The 21,279-nt window shown below is 38.0% G+C and overlaps 2 protein-coding genes across 2 annotated transcripts; both read left to right on the forward strand.

Annotated features, from left to right (window-relative positions):
• Positions 1 to 4,223: 4,223 nt before the first annotated feature.
• On the forward strand, positions 4,224 to 14,823 carry gga3a (golgi associated, gamma adaptin ear containing, ARF binding protein 3a). Its single transcript, XM_082536817.1, has 17 exons — positions 4,224 to 4,307; positions 4,937 to 5,021; positions 5,176 to 5,251; positions 5,370 to 5,468; positions 5,560 to 5,683; positions 5,843 to 5,946; positions 7,492 to 7,572; positions 7,729 to 7,866; positions 8,168 to 8,249; positions 8,444 to 8,566; positions 9,023 to 9,235; positions 9,844 to 9,917; positions 9,997 to 10,442; positions 11,017 to 11,216; positions 11,992 to 12,161; positions 12,289 to 12,399; positions 12,603 to 14,823. Exons 1-17 carry the CDS (start codon positions 4,271 to 4,273, stop codon positions 12,711 to 12,713), a joined length of 2,274 nt encoding a protein of 757 aa, XP_082392943.1. The 5' UTR covers positions 4,224 to 4,270; the 3' UTR covers positions 12,714 to 14,823.
• Positions 14,824 to 15,083: 260 nt separating this feature from the next.
• Positions 15,084 to 19,699, forward strand: sumo2a (small ubiquitin like modifier 2a). The gene is made up of 4 exons (XM_082536818.1): positions 15,084 to 15,192; positions 16,081 to 16,212; positions 17,538 to 17,609; positions 19,177 to 19,699. Exons 1-4 carry the CDS (start codon positions 15,172 to 15,174, stop codon positions 19,240 to 19,242), a joined length of 291 nt encoding a protein of 96 aa, XP_082392944.1. The 5' UTR covers positions 15,084 to 15,171; the 3' UTR covers positions 19,243 to 19,699.
• Positions 19,700 to 21,279: the final 1,580 nt, after the last annotated feature.

A 21,279-nucleotide genomic window follows, 5' to 3' on the forward strand; every position in this document is an offset into this window, starting at 1 on the left:
GTTAACGAGCTACCGCCGATCGCTCCGTGCATGGGGCTAGACGGCCAACACGTTAACGAGCTAACTGCGCTAACACACTAGTTCACACCCATGTAATTGAGCATTGCATGGCACATCCAACATACTGTTTTACTTTAGTCCATGACTCGCTTACCTTCAGGGTCATACGTCACATGAAAACCAAAATAATTCCAAACGCCAGATCTGAATGAGGTTCAATTTGCCTTTTGCAAGGAGAGCTTAACTTCTGTCTCGCTAGCTTGCCCTGCGCTCTTCCTTCTGACTATGCTGTCTGTGTTGAGCGCTCAGTGGATCTGCGCTGGACAGTGCAGCCTAGGCGGAGTAGTCGAACACAGATTCACTGAGCGCTCAACACAGACAGCATCGTCAGAAGGAAAATTGATAAAATAAATTACAAATGTTGTATTGTTCGATACATATGCGTACCGAACCGAAAGCACTGTATCGAACGGTTCAATATTGATACGAATATCGTTGCACCCCTAATATATATATATATATATATATATATATATATATATATATATATATATATATATATATATATATATATATATATATATATATATATATATACACATACATACATACATACATATGTATATATGTATATGTCTGAAAAAACTTTGTTCCACTATGAGTGGTGAAAAGTAGTTACTCAAAAGAGCAAAGGCCAAATGCCTTACTGTGCCCTTTGCTCATTCATACACCAGAAAATACTAGTGTATTTAACAGCTAAATGTGACAATGCATAGTAAATGGGCTCTACATCTTCTTTGAGATGTTAGCACCGCCAAATGGCCACATGGTAAAAGGACCTGTGACATAAAAATATGAAAGAAATACAACTCTAATCAGTATCACTAAGATGACACACACATGCAGGCTGGCAGTTCCTACACAAAAATCTGCAGGGCCAGATATTGCAGATTGAAAAACAAAAGCAGAAGCATCACAGCATTGGCTGGGGGCTTTTCTCAAGCCTTGCCCTCAAACCTCAGTGCATTGTCCAATGCAGCAATCACAAGATAAAATGTTATGTTGTGTTTGCTTATACTCTTTCACATTCTAATCAAGTGTTAAGCCACTAAAGCAATTAGGTTTGTCTAATATGTCAGTAAAGCAGTAATATGTACGATCACAAAGATCAGACAAAGCCTCTACACATCTATACTGCTTATCTGGAGTATGGTTGAATATAATAGTCAAAAGGTCCCATATGTCTTTTCCCAGGAATATTTTCCAGCATCTCTTGAAGGAGCCCAAAGTTTTTGCAGACCAGATGGTGTTTATAATTGCTCCTGCATATTCTGATGTTCCCTGGGTCTACTACCAGCTAGAACATGAAGAGTGTCATTCAGAAAATCACAATGCTGACTGGCATGCGGATTCAGCTAGGAAAGTGATTGTTCAGCACTCTTTTTGACACAAACCCCGGGACAATCCTTCAACCAATATGTTTCTTTTTACATTATTTGCCTTGATAAACAGTTTCAAACTCATTTTGTTTCTCTGAAAATCAACTGTTAAAATGTCTGAAGGAAAAGCAAGGCAATGAAACCATAAATAAAACAAAAGACAACTTTTTTTATCTTTATAAGTGGTTTTTACTAAATTTAAAAAGCTGCTCTACAACTTACAATAAATCATCTCCAAGTCATTAAAAAACATGGTCAGGAACAGAAAGTTAAAAAGCTTTCAAGATAAAGGTTATTGGCACAGACCGTTCCCCAGCTTATGGACTTTCAGGCCTGATAGTTGCACATAACTCTGTGGCTCCACAGGAAGACGGGTAGGGGTCGTGGCAACATCACACAAAAGCTCAAGACTGTCAGTCTCTAAAAAACACATTCAGTGAATTCATCAATAATGAATAAATGAATGGCAAGTCAAAGCATTTTACATAATAATCAATAAATAAACACTGAGCTATTCACACACTCTCTTTCTCTCACACACACGCACACAGGCAGACAAAAAGTGGCTTCCAGATGCCACACGATGACATGTAAAACACCAAAAAAAAAAAGGTCTGGGCATGTTTGAGTTGTCTGGTCATGTTACACTAAAAGTGGGTAAAAGGTCAGCAGAATGAGACATGATAGGTGCTCAGTTATGGGGATAATGGCACAGACAGACTCTCCTTCGAGACCTTTGTGACATTGCACTTGTTTTTAAGGTGCAAAAGCTGACGGTGAGAAAAGTAACAGCACAGAGCTTGAAGAGAAGTTCACGTTCTGTGGACTTTTATTTCTGACCAGACCCCTTGTGAAGTGGGCATGACTGTTTGAAACAGAAAGTCTGACAAATTGTTAGTCACAACCTCTGAACTGTTCGTTCTCAACACAGTGGTAGATAATTTTCCTGTCATCTCCTGACACTTACAAAAACCATTCAACAGAAACAAAAACCTGAAAAATGTTCTTGCAGCAAAACTGATGCAAAAAGAAAATGGAAAATAATTTAGTGTTTCTGGTATATATGTTAAATAAAGGTTAGGGTGAGGAGGTATTTGTTGGTTGTGCTCTCTGGACTGCCTGTGGGGGTGACCACAACCTCTCCAAACACTTTTGATGGGCTAAAACTGGTGATACTGGTCTATCGACCAGTATCACCATCTTATATAACTGATAAGATGAGAGGACTCTGCAGCTGATAGGCTGCTGAGTGTGAATAAACCTGCTGCCAGAGTTAGTTTACAGACTACTTTAAATCAACTTAGTGGAAATCAAGCTGCTCATACGAGTACTATGACTGACTCAGAAAATATCTGCTTCACTCTAACTTCTGGGAGTAACCCAATAAAAACATCCCCCTCTTCACAAAATTCTGACATTACTTCAATGACTCTCTAAACAGATACATTAAACCGGACCTAAGACAAAACAATTGCAGCAGATGTCATGACAAAGAGTCTTGCTGGACTGTATTTCCTCCTTAGAAGCTTGATGAATGTGAGGTATAGGTGACAAAGTTGGCCTACTGTGCTTTTTTTGGTCTGTCTCAAGATGTAAGATATCTAAAACCTGTTACACAGTAGCACTGGAATTCATGTTAGGGATTTTTTGCACAGGAGCCACTAAAGTCCTTGAAGATATCTGAAGATCAAGATTCCTTGAATAGTTCATGCAGTTTTATTTGCAAACTCAGAGGGAGCCAGACTGAATTTACAATGGCATGCAGTGCAAGGAAACAACACCAGACAAACGCTTGCCATTACACAAAGCCGTAGCTCGTAATAGCTTCTTAGTCTATAAAGAAATCAAATTTTTGTGAAAAGTATTTATTTTAAGTTTAAACTGACATCTCAAAGCTAAACTTTAAAATAACTGACAGAACAATCTGATAGAAAATTGGAATTTTCGAGTCATTACATTTTAAATGCAATGGTACGTATAGCCAATAATTGGCTATATACTGAACACATTTATTTTTGTTATACAGTTGTGGTCAGAAGTGTATATACACTCAGCATGGTAATTTTGGTCTTTTAATGAATTCTTTGAACTTTCTTTTGCTACAAGCATGCCTCTTACCATATATTCCAGGAGCTGGAACAAACCATTTTAGGAGGGGGGGGGGGGGGGGGTTATTTATACTTTTGTTGTCAAAATGTTTCGTCTCAACCAAGTACTGTATGCTTTTTATATTTTTAGTAGTGTGTCACACAAACAGCAGATATTGTCAAAATTAAGTAAGAAATCTTTGGGGGTGCTTTGATTCAAAAAGCACCCCCAAAGATGGGCTGAAATCGCCCAAAATGGGCTGAAATCGCCCCTGGCACCACGTATTAAAATGTTTAAGAAAGCCTGTATAAATGCACACACTAAGTATGTATAAAGTTGCATAGAGGAAAAATTTTAAATAAATTCACACTTGTGCACCCAGTTCTTTTTTTCTTTCTTAGGCATTCACGGTGTATAATGTAAAGTCGCTCCACTGCAGTGAATGTACAGCAAAAGGAGCGTAGTTCAAAAGAATGAATTGAAAATCAAAGTTACGACATTCATAAATTTCTGATCTCAGCTGCATGCTTTTTGTGAAAAAAAAAGACATATAAACGCACAAATACACAAAAAGCTGAGATTAAAATATTATACTGTCTAAAAAAATGTTTTCAAATCATCACATGATGGTAGGGTAGAAATGTAGATTTTACAAATACACACAGTTTGAAGCAGGGAGCGCAGTGTCCCATTTATCCGGAAGCACGTGAAGGCAGCAGAAGTCACGCGTTGTTTGTACAAATATGGCGGACTATGGCGAGTCATTGGAGTCTTGGCTTAGTAAGTATATATTTAAACTCTTTCCCCCCGCTATTTATTCCTGACAGAAGTAGTCGCGTATGCTCTACGTTAACTTGGTTGTGCTAAATATTAGTTGCACTCGTATGACACAACTGCACTTGGAATTTACCATGCTAATTCATCTGTGTTGTCACAAGAGGTTAGCACGGTCAGCTGCTGTCAACTGATGGTTGATACACGACAAATATTAACCCTTTTTGAATTATTATTATTATTCGTTTCCGGTGGTTATAGTTGGTATGCCTAGAAAGATATGAGTGTTTTGTATTAAACTGGGTCTCCATAATGCACTTATACGTTTGCTTCCTGAAACACCTTTAGGCTTTAACCGAAGTTTAACACAGTCTGAAAACGACAAACATAAACAGGATCAGTAAAGTGTCTTGCGGTTTAGTAAGAGTGAATTCACATTAAGCTGAATATTTTGAACAACTGCCTGAATTGTTCGTAAGGTGGTCTGGGAATGGAGGGAGCTCGATGCTGGAGGGCTGATTGGATTCTTGGTAGTAAACAAATCTGTAGTCTTCAGTGGCTGTCCTTGGATTTAGGTGAACCAAAGAAGCTGTCAGAGTTGTATGTTCATGAGATTTTATATTTTTTTGTTTCAGACAAAGCCACTAACCCTTCAAACCGGCAGGAAGACTGGGAGTATATTATGAGTTTCTGTGATCAAATCAATAAGGAGCTAGAAGGGTACGGCCACGTACATTTAATAAGCCCAGCCTCTCCCTGCACTCATAATCAAATCGTGTGTCCCCTCCTTGTGGTAAACACACAAGCCTTTGTATTTCTTACATTATTGAGTTTGCATTGCATTGTTTGAATTGCCTTTCTGGCATATTTTCAGTCCACAGATATCTGTCAGACTGTTGGCATACAAGATTCAATCACCACAGGAATGGGAAGCAATGCAAGCATTAACGGTGTGTGGTGGATTTATTTCACTGTGTTTTTCATTCTGATATTAGTAAAGATACTTGTTTGGGGTTTTTTTTTGGTTTTTTTAAAGAATATTTTTTGAGCTTGTTTTTGTTTTTGCAGGTTCTTGAAGCTTGTATGAAGAATTGTGGGCGAAGGTTTCACAACGAAGTTGGGAAATTTAAGTTTTTGAATGAATTAATTAAGGTGGTTTCACCCAAAGTAAGTACCAAATGTTTTACATTTGCAGACAGCATCATACTTTGAGTTGTTGTTTTCCTTTATTAAGCAGTTCGTCTACATCTTTTTTTAGTACCTGGGAGATAAAGTGTCAGAACAAGTGAAGAAAAAAGTGATAGAGATGCTGTATAGTTGGACAGTGTCTCTGCCAGATGAAACAAAGATTGCTGAAGCATATCAGATGCTGAAATTACAGGGTGAGACATACACAGCTTCAAAAATGATTAAATATACTGAGTGAAATTTAAACATTATGAAGTGATCACAGTAAAATCCAAAAATCACAGCGTGCATTGTGCTATGAAGTCCTGAAGCTGTCTTTACCAAAGTTCAAAGCTACCTGTTTTTATTTTTAGGTATTGTTTTAGCTGACCCAGAAATTCCTCTTGATGCCACATTAATACCATCACCTTCTCCACGACCCAAGAATCCTGTGTTTGAGGATGAGAAGAAGAGCAAAGTAAGAGAAACTATTTTAGGATATTGTGTGAATGCCGCTTCTCATTAACTGCAATTAATTCTTGTTTTCACTTCTCCCGTCTCTGTTACGGATGTAGGTTTTTAATTATAGGTTATTCGGCATTATTTAAGATGGTATATCACTTATACCTCAGAAGATAATAGTACAATAGTGCATTTCAGGATGGAGCTCATTTGGTAGCTTAGGAGTCAGTGGCTATATGAGTCATCATGGAAAAAATGTGGCCCTGCAAACACCTTTTGTTGCACACTGAGAGATGTTTATATGTCTGGATTTATGTTGGTGCATTTTGTCAACGCAGTAGCATCTCAACTATGCATTATGCACCCCCGAAATGTTAAAGGTGTGGCGTAGGGATGAAGAATGACAAGATTGTGCTGATCCTAATGTTGTTATAGGTCTTGTTTGTAGTTCAGTTGACCTATTGATTCATATTCTTTTCTTTCTGTGCTGAAAATAAGTATGCCTACGCAGGTTTTCAGTACCACTCGGTCTTCATATTATGGCCACACTGCAGAAACTATACTGAGAAAGACCTGTATGCGACTCAGGTGTGCAAAAATGCAGCAGTTCTGAACTTAACATTTCTTTTGCAATTAACAGCAAAAACAGCAAGCACTGGTAAAATGATTAAGCTCACAGGCTAATGATTCCAATTGATTGGGCAATTAAGCACTGGTTGTCAATTAGAACTTCCTGATTCCAGCTTCTAGTCAAAATAAAAGTGCGATGTGAAGATCAATGGTCAAAGAAATGAGTCGTTGAATAATGCAGTAATTAACACTATTAAATATGTATGGCATAACCGTGAGTTGAGATTATCTGTGGCCATAAATTGCCAGAGTTACATGAGAACCATTCTGATATATGCACTTAAATACAAAGCTACAGGCAGAACACAGTTAGAGTAGCCTTGGGCAGTCAGAGAAACCGTTTAAAAACACTTCAGAGATATGGATAAAGTTCAGTGAAAAAAGTCTAATGCTTTCAGAACAGATTTTGAATAATCTTTGCTTTGTGACAGCTGTGAGCTAGCTTCTTTTCCCAAGGCCTGTTATGCTTCACTTACTATCTGATGACATTAACTTCACAAGCTTTGGCCGATATCCCAACTGAAGCCCTGAAATACTGGCCGTTTGTCCTCAGCAGCTCAGCTAACAGATTCCAGCTGATGGCTTTTCAGTCTGTTCTTGCCAGTACCTCTATGCCGTTTTCATGCTTGAATAGGAAACTTTGATTATTGGATTTTCTCACTACATACTTAAAATCGAAACACTCCAAAAGATCAAACGAAGAGATTCTCTCATGGCTGTCTCTTTGGGGGGTTTTCGAAATCCTTTCTCACTCTTGCATCATGATTTTCATTGTGGCATTTCACAGAAATAAAGACCAACTTTGTACATTTATGATGCTGCTTAACTAGCTCATTGGTTGCTACAAATATATTGGGTTTACAGGTAGGTGTGTGGGTGTTTACTTTGGGTTCACAGCAGTTGATCTAATAGTTCTCCTATCTCTCTGCAGAGATTATCAGAACTGCTGAAGAGCAAAAAGCCAGAAGATCTGCAAGAGGCTAACAGGCTCATCAAGAACATGGTCAAGGAGGTGTGTCAATGTCAGATGAAATGTTTTTGTTGTAATATTTGAGTATGAATGAAGTCGGACCTCTGGCTGCTCTCTTTTGGAGACATTTTACCTCCTTACATCAGGAATAAAGAGTCTGATCAACAAATACTAACAAATGTAGTTTTTCTTTTTCAGGATGAGGTGAGAACACAGAAAGCAACAAAGCAAAAAAGCACACTGGAGGCGGTGAACAACAGCGTCAAACTACTTAATGAGATGCTTGCACATTTCAACCCAGAAGACTCCACAGACGCAGACAGGGAGCTTATTAGGGTTCGTTATTTACTGGCTAAGATTCAAATGACCTTTTTGAAAAGATTAAAATTCAAATTGATTGATCTGTCTATTATTAGTTGACCTTTCTGGAAATACTAATAGAAAATTCCAAATGTTTCCCATACAACCCTTAAGCAGTTTGAGGTAATTCTGGGCTTTTTAATTTATAATCCCCTATGAATAATTTCTGAATTAGTTTGAAATTCTAAACTTATTTTATTTATTTTTATTATTATTGTTATTATTTTTGTAGTTTAGTCCCTTTTTAAATAATGATTTCTTTTTCATTGTTTTCCAGGAGCTGTATGGTGATTGTGACAAACTCAGGCAAACGGTAGTTCAGCTTGCTACTGAGACCGAGGATAATGACAGTAGTTTGGGTAATAAAATATTTGATTTGTTTATTCTGCTGAAATGTCTTTCTCAGTTTGCTTGGGTGTGATTCACCCATCAGACCCAGGTGACTCAGAATCATTCTGCTCACAGTTTGTAAATTGTCAGTGTCTTCACTTGTCTTCTCAAGGTTATATTAAATCTCACCCTGGTCTAATTTATTTTGAAATTCACATGTTAGGAGACATCTTGCAGGCCAATGATGACCTCTCTCAGGTTATTAATTTATATAAGAAGATTGTGGAAGGACAAACCATGAATGGAGAGACTGGAGGACGCCAAACACAAACGTCAGTCAGTGCAGGTAAATTTGAAGTGTAGGTCATTCTAATCAGAGAGAACAGTTCCTAACTATTCTACCATTTGGCATGGTTGTTTGTGACATGTTCTCAGTGGGGTGTATGTGGTATTGACTTTAGTGTTGTGCCTGTCAAAACCGATTAATGCACAGTCAGCACTAGCGTAGCCACACTGAAAGCTTATTGCGTTTGAAGCAGGACTTTGCTGAGAATCCCGACTACCATGTTTTTTAAAATATATTATAATGTGTAAGAACACATAAGGATAATCTTAAGAGTGGATATCCTGTCTAACCTGAGAAAGGAATAACACTTTTAAGTGAATGGCCTTTGTGCGTATTGGAATGGCGTGTACCGTTTACAAGCAAGGTTTGGTCTCAGTATTATTTTTAGGGGAAGTTTTATTGGTGAAGACTGACAGTACTACTGCTTTGAGTGCATTTACATACTGTATCTGATAGGCACTGGAAGCACAAATCAATCAGAGATTTTGATTGATCTGGTGGGTCTGGACATCCAGAGCTCCTCTGCATCTGAGCAGCAACCTCCAGCATCTTCGCAGTCATTTCCTGCTGACCTGTTGTGTGGATCAGCTGCCACTGACCCACCGTCCCAGAGTGTTAACGTACCCTCCACAGCACTGTCACTGCTGGATGAAGAGCTGCTGTCTTTAGGTAACATTCAGCATGATGTGGATTAATCACACTGATTTATTTTTTAATTTTGGAACTGAATGTTAAAAGGACCTATTACGCTTTTCTTTCTTTTTTTGTGTTACTGTGTATTGTTGCTATAGTGCATCCATAATATAGTGGTTAACACATTTATCTTAAGACTCATGATTTGAGACTAGGGTCCCAAGCTAGTGTACTTCTAGTGCAGGTCCCAAGCCTGGATAAATGGGAAGGTTGCATCAAATCCAACACAAGCGTGTGACCCCTTAGGAAACAAAGGAGCAGCCAAAAGTACCTTCTTCTATAGTTGTATTTTCACAGTGCTGATACATGAGCCAAAAACTCAGGCATCAGACTGCTCTAAACACTCATGGAAGTTGGTTGATAAGTGAGTTGGAAACTATTTTGTTTCAGGTAGTGTATGAACTTTGGCCTGTACCGTGAGCCTGTACAAATTTAACAAAGCTAAACTGTATGTTATGCAGCGCTACTGTGGTCCAACAATGAAAATTTGGAGTTAAATATCAAAATAATGGGTCCCGTTTAACAATTGTATCAGAATTTATAGATTTTGATGCAAATTCTGTCACAATTGTTTTTATTTACAGGCCTCAATGAACCTATTACTGAGCTTAATAAATCAACACATGGAAACCCAAGCAATCCGTTGCCATCTACACAGGTATTTAAGTGAATTAATTTAAAGTCATTTGAAGTATTGTCTTGTTGGTTAGAAGTGTTTTTATTCCCTTGATTTCCAGGATTCCAGTCAAGATTTGGATCTTTTTGACACTTTACCCACAGTTCCTGTGTTTTCTACGCCTTCTCTCTTTCTGGATGCCCTCTCTACAACAGGAGCCCCAGCTAATCCTTCCAAGACTTATACACCAGCTTCTTCCTTAAACTTCACTGGCCCTGTCTTTTCTACACCTCTGGCTTCTACAACATCCCTTTCAACAACACCCATTTCAACAACATCCCTTTCAACAACATCAGTCATATCCCCACAACCCTTCAGTTCTATATTGACCACCGTGGCTCCAGCTGCTCCTCCTCAGTCATTCAGCTTGACCTCATCTGCTCCCTCAGCCGCTGATATCACCCCTCAACTAATTTCAACTTCGACTTTGGGCTTCCACTCTCCATCGCTTTCTCCAGGTCAGATCCTGCAAGATCTCACTTTGCTGGATCTGGGCAACAATAATAGGTGAGTAATACATGTGCTGTTGTGTAAAATTCTGTAGACTGGGTCACTCCATCTGTACACTTTCACACATATTTATTTTTTATTTATTTTTTTTTTATAAAGAAACCCAGTATATGGTGCAAACTCTTCATTCCATTAAGACTGTGTCTCTTAATCAATTTTAAAGATGGTATTTATTTATGGTATTTACAGACATGACTGAGGGATAGGAGAGAGAGAGAAAGAGAAAGAAACTCTCTTTGGGACTCAGATTGAGATTACCAGTCAATAGCAACAAGCTCGGCGCTTCAGATCTTTTGTGTTTAATTTGCATTGAAAAAATGAGGAGACAGACTTAATCTGGCCAAGAAACTACTTGTTAGTCACTTGTCCAATTACAGTTGAGTCTCTGAAAATAGGGGGCGTTGTATAAGTTGTAGTACTTTTGTTAAACTCACCAAATCCAATTTATCAGTCTGCACTTACATCACATTTTGATTGTGGAATGTTAAAAGCCACTGTGGTGGTGTACAGAGGCAAAATCACAAAAAATGTGGGTTTTTTCCAAACATTTTCTTTGCTCTTTGTCTTTCAGTCTTGAAGCCACATCCACCCAAATTATATCAGAAGGAATACATGCATGGTCTGCTCCTCTGTCTATCAAGAGTCAGGCAGATGACAGCCCTCTGTTGCGCTCTCTGTCCCCTGTTCTACCCCTGAGCCAGTCAAGTCCAGGTAGAGGACAAGAGGTGTCCCTGGCCAATGTATTTGTCCCTCTTGATACCATTAAGCCAAGTGAGTTCACTAAGTGGTCTTTACTGACTATATGTTTATCTCTAAGTGAAGGTTTTTGTAGCCCATTGGAGTGTTTGCTCAGGGTCCTTGACAAGATTAATTTGAGGTCAAACCAGATCATCTGATGTCTTTCTGAAGGTTTTCAGTGATGGAAAAATGGTGTTTACTCTATTAAGCACTTAACACTATTTTAAGTGCTTAAAACCTATTGGAAATATATATTTCTGAAGTAGATTTTCACTGAAAAGGACCAGTGTAAAAGCTGTTCAAAAAAAGCTTTATGTTCTCAAAATGTGAAGATGTATTTTGTTTTTATTAGGACATTTTTGTTTTGCCAACCAGTAATTTGAAATGTTGGCTGCTATTTGACCATCTATCTACTTCGATAGAAAATCCTGTAGAGAGAATAATCACCTGAGAGATTTTGGGAACGCATTCGTGCCTGCGTACTGCAGATGGTTCACTGACCTCCAGGTGTTTTTTTGTCAAAACATAATTGTTAGATGGGAGAAAATGAACATATGGTCATTACTGGTGACAGTGAAAAAGTGAATAACAAATTGACAGTGAAAAACGTACTAATACTGTTAGTTTTATGTTCTCACTGTGGTCAGAAATTAAGCATCGCAGCATGCACGAAAGGAACGATGTGCATGAAAGCAGAAATCTCTTCTAGCTGACTCAAATGACTGTGTTGAGGGTCGTGTGTACTGGCTTATCAGTTTATGAAGTAATCTCAGTTTATTCTTTTTCTTTGCGCTACCTACACTTTTAGGTAAAGTGTGCCCAGTGACAGCTTATGATAAAAATGGTGTTCGCGTTCTGCTGCATTTCGCCACCGACTTTCCACCAGGCAGGCCGGATGTGCTGGTGATGGTGGCGTCCATGCTTAACACAGCCACTCAGCCGGTGAAGAACATTGTTCTGCAGGCTGCTGTGCCCAGGGTAAAACATGACGTGCATACGTAACACTGTTCCTCCATCATGAGATTAGATTTCAGTAAAAATTGAATTTGGGTGGGATGCAGCTTGTGTTTGATGTATGTGGATGTCTCTTCTGCCAATTCTCCAGACGATGAAAGTAAAACTGCAGCCACCCTCAGGGACAGAGCTGGCCTCTTTTAACCCAATACTTCCCCCTGCTGCCATCACTCAGATCATGCTGCTTGCCAATCCTCTCAAGGTAAAGCTCAGCCTTGAGCTTTTCTGGTGTCCATGCATTTAAGCATTTATTTATTGACAGAGCGCTTACTCAGTTGAGCTGTTCATTCAATAAAGCACAGTGAAACATCTTTTACTGTCTTCCTTGTCAATCAATATGAGAAAATAATGGTTAATGGCTCAGTGTGATCCTTAACTGAAATGTTCTGCTTTTATGTCTTGCAGGAAAAGGTCCGGATGAGATATAAATTGGGATTCACGCTGGGAGACCAGCCATTCACAGAAGTGGGGGAGGTGAATGATTTTCCACCTGTTGATAAATGGGGAGCTCTATAGCTCTGTAGGCTGATCGCTATAAGACTACTTGAACGATTTGGCTTTCAGTGTTCTGCTATGGTCAAAAGAAGGCAAAATATTAAAGCTTTCAGGCAGAGTTTCAATATTTGATAAATGTTGTTGGATTTCAGAGAGTTGAAGATGGTCTGCTGATGTAGCACAAATACAGTAATTTTATTACGATACCAGAGGTAGTCAGTGTGATGCAGTTACTAACAAAATGAACTGTCTGAATGCTAATGGTGGTTGTTTGGTGAATTTTAAATATTGTCGTGCTTTCAATTTTTTTTTAGTACCCTTTTGATATAATTTTAATGTTCCTATTTGTGTCTCTGTTTTATTGGAGAATAGTTGCACTTTTGAAAACAGCAGTCTTGCATAGAGGTTGAAATGATTATGAAACTGTGGTTGTATGAGCAGGTGATCGCAATCAGAGTTTCACATGATTTCTTGATGACTATGTAAGATTTTTACAGTTGAGACAGGCTGAAGCGAACAAGAGCCCCTCTATTTCTGAAAAATCACTCCAATATTGGCTGATTGGAAATTGGTCACTTCCAGTCTGGCTCAAAACTACAACTGAATACTTTTCTTCTTCTGGGTTTTACAGGAAATCACAGCTCAGCCTCTTATACTCACCACTTATGTTTTTTTTAGTATTTCAGTATTTATTGTCATGAATGTATTTATTTTGGTTAGTGAGGAAGCTATCACAACTCCTAACGTAATGTATGGTGATGCAGTTGTCAGCTGTATTCTGCATACCCCTTATTAATAGATACTTTGAGTATTGTGTTAATCTATTAATACAATACTCAAAGTTAGTGTGCTTTTCAGAGTCTTTAATGTTACCAAATAGTCATACAGATTTGTTATAAACGTTACATTATTTAGCAAACTAGAGATGGGCTTAACAAGGAAATTTAATTCCTGTTAGAAGAAACGGCGGCCATAGGTCAAGGCATAACCACTGGGTAACTTTACATGTTCATACAGAATTGTGACCTCTTTATCTCTATCTTCTTGGAGTTATGTGTGCTGGAGGTTCTCTACATATTTCTTATAAGTTTATTTATTTGTCATATTGTTAAATTACCTTGTCATTGCATTTTTGAACAACTACTTCTGTGCATGGATAAATAAAGACTGGGATGGATTTTATTTATGTTACACCTTTTAACATGACTGGTTTTTTTTTTTTTGGTTTTTTTTGTTGTTTTTTTCAGTGTTCAAAATCAGTGTAAATGCAACTGAATGTTTTTCAATTTTAGAATTGTTATCTCAGGTCCTTAAATTAGCTTGAAAAATGTCTAAGGTATGCAAAACTGCCACATTTTGCCCCATTGAAAGTCATTGAAATACAATTTTTTTGATCCTACATTTATTTTTGACATTGACTAATTCATTCCGTTATGTTAAGGTTTTATTTTGGAGTACTCTCCTTCAGTTTTTTATTTTTATAGTTGCCCACCAGGTGGTACTGCTTTTTCCCATTCAAAGCAAGCAGCAAAATTTTGCCTTTTCTTTTTTTCTGCAAGGCTGCTTTGCTACTGAAATAAATGTTGTTGGATAATCGTATGTGTGAGAGAGAGGTCCACCTTTAAGTCTTTTGTCTTAGTTTATAATGCAGGGTGTGGCTTTCTAATTCAATAACAGTAAATGTATTGTATTGCATTTTGTCCATCTCCATATTTTGATATTCTTCAAATGTTTGCCTCCCACAAAGACTGCAACAGTCTGAGTTTGAACCTGGGACCTGCACACCATGCCACCAGCTATGCACTGCTGCTGATTGTAAGTTGTGGCCATGGGAAACACTCAGTGGTGTATATGGACACAGAGGAACTACAGCCTATTTAGGGATGCTCATTTCAGATGGTGTTTGCAGGTAACAAAAATTAATCAGTTCAACTTAACATGTTTCAAGCTGAAGTAGTTTTAAAAGACTCTGTCATTTAAAGTGGAAAAAGTAATAATATATAATATTTTATTGGTGGGAAGTTACTTTTTTAATAGAACCTAGATTATACACTGTAGAAAAAATAAAATGCTGGAAAATCAATGTTTCTGCCAATCATTAACCTATCCCAGGGCCTAATAAAATCATAGTAATATACTCCTTAAAATTCTTTTTTTTGCTCTTTATCCTGTTGTTTGCTGTATGTGAAGTGCATTAATATAACCAAACATAGTCCATGTGGTGTATTTATTTATTTTCCAATGCCAGATGGTGAGTACGAACTAGAGATACAGTTCCTGTATCCCCAGATTATATGCATCTAAACGTCGCTTACTCATTTTTATTAACTTGACGATACTGGAGCCATGAACTATATTGCTGTTAAATGAAACGCGGGCTCTTCGCTCACTGTATTGCGGCCGACGCAAAGTGGCGCGCTACACTGCGCAGCCGCAGCAGAACAGGCGAGACGCAGGCAGACAGTCCTCAGCAGCAGCCATGGCAGATGGAAAGGCCAAGGTGAGGATTGGACTTTAAATGAATCAGAGCCCATACAAAGTTGAATGTACACGGTAAACTGATGGAAAGGAGTTCGTACAATTATTTCGAATCGTATAACACCAAAGACCGCTTCAAACATGCGCTAACTTTACGGTATTTGCTAGGAAGCTAACGGGTGAAGTTAGCATAATAAGCTAACGTGGCTAACCGACTCGATCCATTTGGTGTATTTTCAAAAAAATCTATTTTCTGTAAAATAATTTTTAATCGGCACCTCTAAATTTTTGCCATCGTTATGAGTAATGCACATGTAATGGAAAATGTAGTTATCCGATATCCGACTAGATTAAGCACCAGTTCAAGAAAAGCGAGTTAACGCTGAGACAGAACAGAACAACATAAACGGTACAAAACAACAAAAGCCGTAATGTGTAAACGAATCTTAAGTTTAAAAAAGGGTACCGTTGTACTCAATCGCTAGCCATACGCCTGGGTAAAGAGATAAGGGTTTTGTTAATAGCACAAGTAGTATAATTTGAATCCTTGCTAGGCCGCTGTGCATCTTGTTGTATTGAAGGCCATTGTTGCTTGAGTTGCCTATAGCTAATGCTAACGTTGAAGTTGTAAATCCAGTCCTCATTGCTCTCGGTACCCACGCTAGTCTCCCGCTCTACGCACATCAGGCAGGCTGGTGTCGCGGAGGATTAAAAAACAAGCAAAAAAACGTAAATCCACACACGTATTGTGAAATTAACTTTTGTTTGAAGACAATGAGGTATCGCTGAGATATGCAAGACACCTATGACTCGGAATTTGAAATGGCGGGCGCAGTTTCTTGTAAATAGTCACACCTCCCCCTTTTTTCTAAATAATCTGACTTTCTATGAACTTGTTTTTTGTCTTTAGGAGGGAGTAAAGACTGAGAACAACGAGCACATCAACCTGAAGGTGGCAGGACAGGATGGCTCAGTGGTGCAGTTTAAGATCAAAAGGCACACTCCTCTCAGCAAACTGATGAAAGCTTATTGTGAACGGCAGGTGAGACTGGGACACAATTTTAACTGTTTCTTATAAGTATCTTTAACCTCCTAGGACCTGGTGTCTACATATGTGGACATCACATTTTGGGATGTCTAGACGAAAATACTTAATTTTTCTCTACAAGGGCCTGATATCCACTTATGAGGACATTATACTGCCACTGTTCTATCAAAATTTAAAACCAATGCCTCATATGTGGATCTCATTTGTCTCAGAAAGAAAAAATTAGGTAAAAAAAATCTGGTAATTCTTTGTTTTTACATTCATCAGGTCCCAATCAACCCAAATAGCAAAGAAAATTTTAAAATGCATGCCATGAAAGAGTTTGGGTCTTAGGAGGTTAAATGTATTGCTGGTCTTCTAAAATTGGTCATCCCTATTCCAGAGACCAAGAAATTGACATTTTAAAAATACATGGTTCTTGCCAAATCAGAAATGGAGGGGGGGGAAAAAAAACTATATTTTGACATCCATTAGGGCAAATATTCAAAACTAAGGCATATGTTTTGAACCAGTATTTTTATTAATTGGCTTAATTTATTTATGCTTATATTATGTTTAAGTATATCAGATGGTCAAAAATATCAGATGACGCATCAACTTCTGTTAGCTATGGTAACAAGGCTCTTTGCTTTAACTGTGTGAAGACCAATTGTTTGTATGTATTGCCCCCCTCCCCCACCATCTTGACTTTGTTTTGGCCCTATAGAAGCACATCTTTGTTTTAATTTTGTCATTACTCACATGGTACCCGGAGGAAAGGTTTGGCCCATTCCAGACAACCTTAAATTTATCTGAAAGTTAAGAGTCTTAAAAAACACCTAAGGTCTACTTTATACATAATAGGTGTGCAACATCAGTCCTTCCCCATCTAATGCGCAGTACACAGTGTGATAGTTACCCCTTCTTGCACGTCCTCTGTACTGAAAATAAAGGATTGCAGATTAGAGTAAAATGTCAATCATATATATTTAATCTTTGTAAAATTCTAGATCTTTATAAATTGTGTTATTTGTATATGTTAGAGCTATTTCTCATATATGTAACTTTGTAATATATTGTATTATTTAATTTTGGTCAGCGTGTTACTGTTCTTATTGTCTTGGAGCAAGTTTAACCACATAATTTCCTGTTATCCCACCCTCTTTATTTACATCTAATTTTGAGGAGGTTTTTTAGTTTAGCGGTCAGTAGTGAGAGATGGGGAACAACAAAGGTTCTCCTGAAACTGGAGGTATTGCACTTCACAGCCAGTGTTTTAAACCTGCGGTCACAAAAATGCCTTGTGATGTTTAAAAGTAAACATTTGTTTTTCCACTCAGGGGCTGTCAATGAGGCAAATACGATTTCGATTTGACGGTCAGCCCATCAATGAAACAGACACACCTTCTCAGGTATGTGTACACGCTCTTGTTTTTGTGCACTTTTGGAATCAATTTTTGTTATTGTGAACTACGGCTGAATAACCCTTGGTCCTCACATTCTTGCTACTCCGGATCTTACATTTCATATTAGTTACTACATGTAAACTCACTGCATTATGCTGCAGTACTCACAAACCAATCAGCTGTTTGGGGGATTCCAGGCCAGGCCAACACGACCCTTTTTTGGTTTGGTTTGGTTTGATTTTTTTATTTGTTTTTGCAGTCCCGAGATTGCATTTCAGCTGATATGTTATCAGCATATACCATTTACTTTCATAAACTCAAAGACGCAGTAATTCTGCATTACAACTGTACTACAACTAGACCAAGAAAGAGTTTATAATACTTAGTTAGTGTCGTATACAGAAAAAGCATAGAGTTTGCATAAGAGCTGTGATGAACAGATCTAACTCCTTGTTGCGTTTGCAGTACTCCCTTCATGTCAGTGCAGAACATAATGTTTTTACTATGATGTTTAGTGGAAAACAGTCAAAACACTGGGTGATAAATCAGGTATGATACATGAATATACTGATACATTAAGTATTGTTATATTCTCATAACAGCCTGTCTACAAGCACCTTCACATAAAAGGGGTGACATTAACAACATATGACCAATCATGCATATGGACTTTGTAGTGACAGCACACACACAACAAAAATTAAAAGCTATGATATTTTAAAAAAAATTGAAGAGGTTAAGCACACAATAGTAACTGCTGTGTAGGTTTACACACAAGTATTACAGGTCTGTTATTAAAACACGGGACGAGATGATGGATTACAATTTTTATTTCATTGAGTTAATGTTTAGATATGCTTATGTTTTAGGAGAATATTAATGCTTATAGGATAATCTTCTGAACTTGCGGTTGACAAGTGGGGGGAAAAAAGCAGAAATTAAGCTGCTTCCCAAGAGCAGGTGGGAAAGACAAAAACTTTAGATGCTATTAAATATTTTTGGACCTTCTTAGGAGGAGATCTGAGGAGATCTTCCAGAAATGGTGATGATACTTTTCCAGAAAAGTGAGTGCTTAGTAGGCAGTTTTCTACCTGTTTATCTCTTATCTTGAGTATAACCTTCTCCAGAACAGCAAGAAGTGAACAGCTTTCAGAATATATCAATAAATAACCCTGAAGTTAGTGAGATGGGTACAAATCCTGCTTCATAGTACAGTCCTCAAGTCTTAAAAAAGTGTAGTCAACATGGATGTGTCTTATATTTTAATGGCCACTAGAGGGCGAGCAATCCTTTTGTTGAAAAACTTTTGATTGTGGGAAAATGGCCCCTGGCTTCCTCCCTCTGACCTCGTTGAACACTTTCTTGATGAGTTTTTGGGCTTGGGAAACAAACATCGAGTCCATTCAGAAAGAAGTAAGATCTGTGGTTCATACCGCAGCTCACTGAGTAATAACTTGTTTGTCAAGTCTTTTAACATACCAGTGGGTTGCATCACGGTGGCTTCGGCCACCTTTTAAAGCATTTGTACTTCCTTCTAATATTTAAAAAGTTTTCTTGTCTTTTTCTTTTGCAGCTAGAAATGGAGGATGAAGATACAATCGACGTGTTCCAACAGCAAACTGGAGGCTCTCCTCTTTAAAGACTGTTTCCTATGAACATCCCTACCTCCCCCTTTCATCCCTGAACATCTTTGTTATACCCAGTCTTCAAATGCTCATGACCAGTGTTGATACGATCCAGTGGAATATTTACACAAAATACTCAAAGGCAGCACAGTTAGTGTTGAGTTTGATCACACTGCCATGTTACGTGACATGTTAACATGTCTGAACAGCGCAGTGCAGACAATAAGTAGGCTGCAGTCAGTCTAATGTGCCGAAGAAATGAGAAACTGTTTTTGTTTGGTTTTTTTGTTTGTTTTTTAATTTCGGAAGAGAACGCTTGGTCCTGCTTTTGCTTTTATACTTACCAAGGCTTTGATTAAAGATGGAGGTTTGATTGATGTAACCCGGTGTTTTAAATTCACTGACATCTGTTGTTATTATAAAAATGTATTGTTGGAATAAAATGAGTCTTTTTTTTTCTTCTTTTTTTTTTACAAATCTGTGTGTATGTGTGTTTTCGTCACATCTGAAAACTGTTTGCAGGTACTGCTGCAGTCATTTAAAATTGTAGGTTTGAATGTCCTCAGTTATTTGTTTCCATGCAATAAGAGGAAATGCTGACACGTCTTCAAATTATAATCATCAGATAGCAGTTTTCATGTGTGGTTATGATGTAAGCACTTTAAGCAGCCAAATATATAATTATCCATTATTCCATAGCCAATAAAATACAGTGGATATGTAGTCAGTTTTCAAAAGTAATCAGTGTCTAGATAATGATCTCTTGAATGACGTAATGAGCTGTGTGTGCATATGCATGTCCCCACTTGCCCTGCTATTGTCTTTATTCTTCAAGCTTAGTCCCTCTACCAGATGCCTTGGAGTTTGAGTCTTGCGCAGCGTCTTTGCTGTTCCTAGACTACACTACACTTTTCTGAACATAGATCTTTGTCATCCCTACAGTCTGCTGGACGCAAATCTTGTTCTTTCCATTCAGCTGACTTGTCAGAACTGGCCTTACTGCAGGTATTTCATAGTTTCCCACGGGTCTCTATGGCTCCAGTTTGCTGGGGGATTCTAAAGTACTGTCCTCAATATATTCAATCTTGCTTTCTAATAATAGTCCTTTTGCTTCTCACTATGTTCCTTCTCTTTATTTACCATCTGACTGCACTTAACCAGTCCGAATGGCATTCCGATGATGATGCTGTTGATCTTACTCGGGAATTGATGTCTCATTCGTGGCTGGCATACAGCTTGAGGTCATCCATGTAGAGGAGGTGGTTAACGTTTGCTCCATTCTGTTGTCTGTATCTGGAGCCAGTCTTAAGAATGATATGGCTGAGAGGGTTCAGGTCTTGGTAAATCCTGCAATTGTACTTTTGCACTAGACGGCCTCTAGTGTTGTTCTCAGGGTCCCTTTGATTGTTCATGTCCATTTGTGACTCATTGTGTCATAGGCTTTCTTGTAATTGTAATTCTAACTACTCTTGTGCAGAGTAGTCACTTTTGAGGCCAGACTGACCAATGTTCCGGCAGCATGGTGTTTTTTCTCTGTTTTTTCTCTCAATTCCTTTCTGGGCCCATGTATTGAGTCCTACGCCTATTCATCTGGAACAGGGGTCTCAAATTTGCAGCCCATGGGATGCTTGCAGCCAGTATGTTGACAAGAAGAAATTCAATTTTGCAGTTTGGCCCTTGAAGTTCCTTTTTTTGTTAGGAAGTATATGTTTTTTGTTGAGTGCAATGTTCAAGTAAGCTCTTTAAAAAGCAGAAACTTATTTAATATGAAGACATTATGAGCAGAGAGTACAAACATGTTGAGAGTTTGGGTGTGTTAGTTCAGTGAAAGTTATTTGTAAAGAAAACAAATTTCACTAGCAGTCAAAAACTAATGTGTACACTTATCTCTACATTTTTATTTTGTTAAATACAAACAAAATTATAGCACAAGTGCTGCCACGTGTCTGGTTAGAAAGAGAGTACCAATTAGTGTTTTTTGGTAGTTCAATGAAAGGCTTCAGTTAGTTAAGAGAAGAAGAAGTTTGCTGATGTCTTCAACCTGTCATTAT

The sequence above is a fragment of the Aulonocara stuartgranti genome (assembly GCF_965226115.1).
Source record: "Aulonocara stuartgranti genome assembly, chromosome: 6".
NCBI lineage: Eukaryota > Metazoa > Chordata > Actinopteri > Cichliformes > Cichlidae > Aulonocara > Aulonocara stuartgranti.

Excerpts from the sequence above, each read along its gene's own strand:
- sumo2a (XM_082536818.1), top strand. The coding sequence starts at position 15,172 with ATGGCAGATGGAAAGGCCAAG. Across the intron at positions 15,193-16,080 it reads TGGCAGATGGAAAGGCCAAG|GAGGGAGTAAAGACTGAGAA; the intron begins GTGAGGATTGGA and ends TTTTGTCTTTAG. Across the intron at positions 17,610-19,176 it reads AAACAGACACACCTTCTCAG|CTAGAAATGGAGGATGAAGA; the intron begins GTATGTGTACAC and ends TTTCTTTTGCAG.
- gga3a (XM_082536817.1), top strand. The coding sequence starts at position 4,271 with ATGGCGGACTATGGCGAGTCATTGGAGTCTTGGCTTA. Across the intron at positions 8,567-9,022 it reads ACAAACGTCAGTCAGTGCAG|GCACTGGAAGCACAAATCAA; the intron begins GTAAATTTGAAG and ends TGTATCTGATAG. Across the intron at positions 11,217-11,991 it reads TCTTGATACCATTAAGCCAA|GTAAAGTGTGCCCAGTGACA; the intron begins GTGAGTTCACTA and ends CTACACTTTTAG.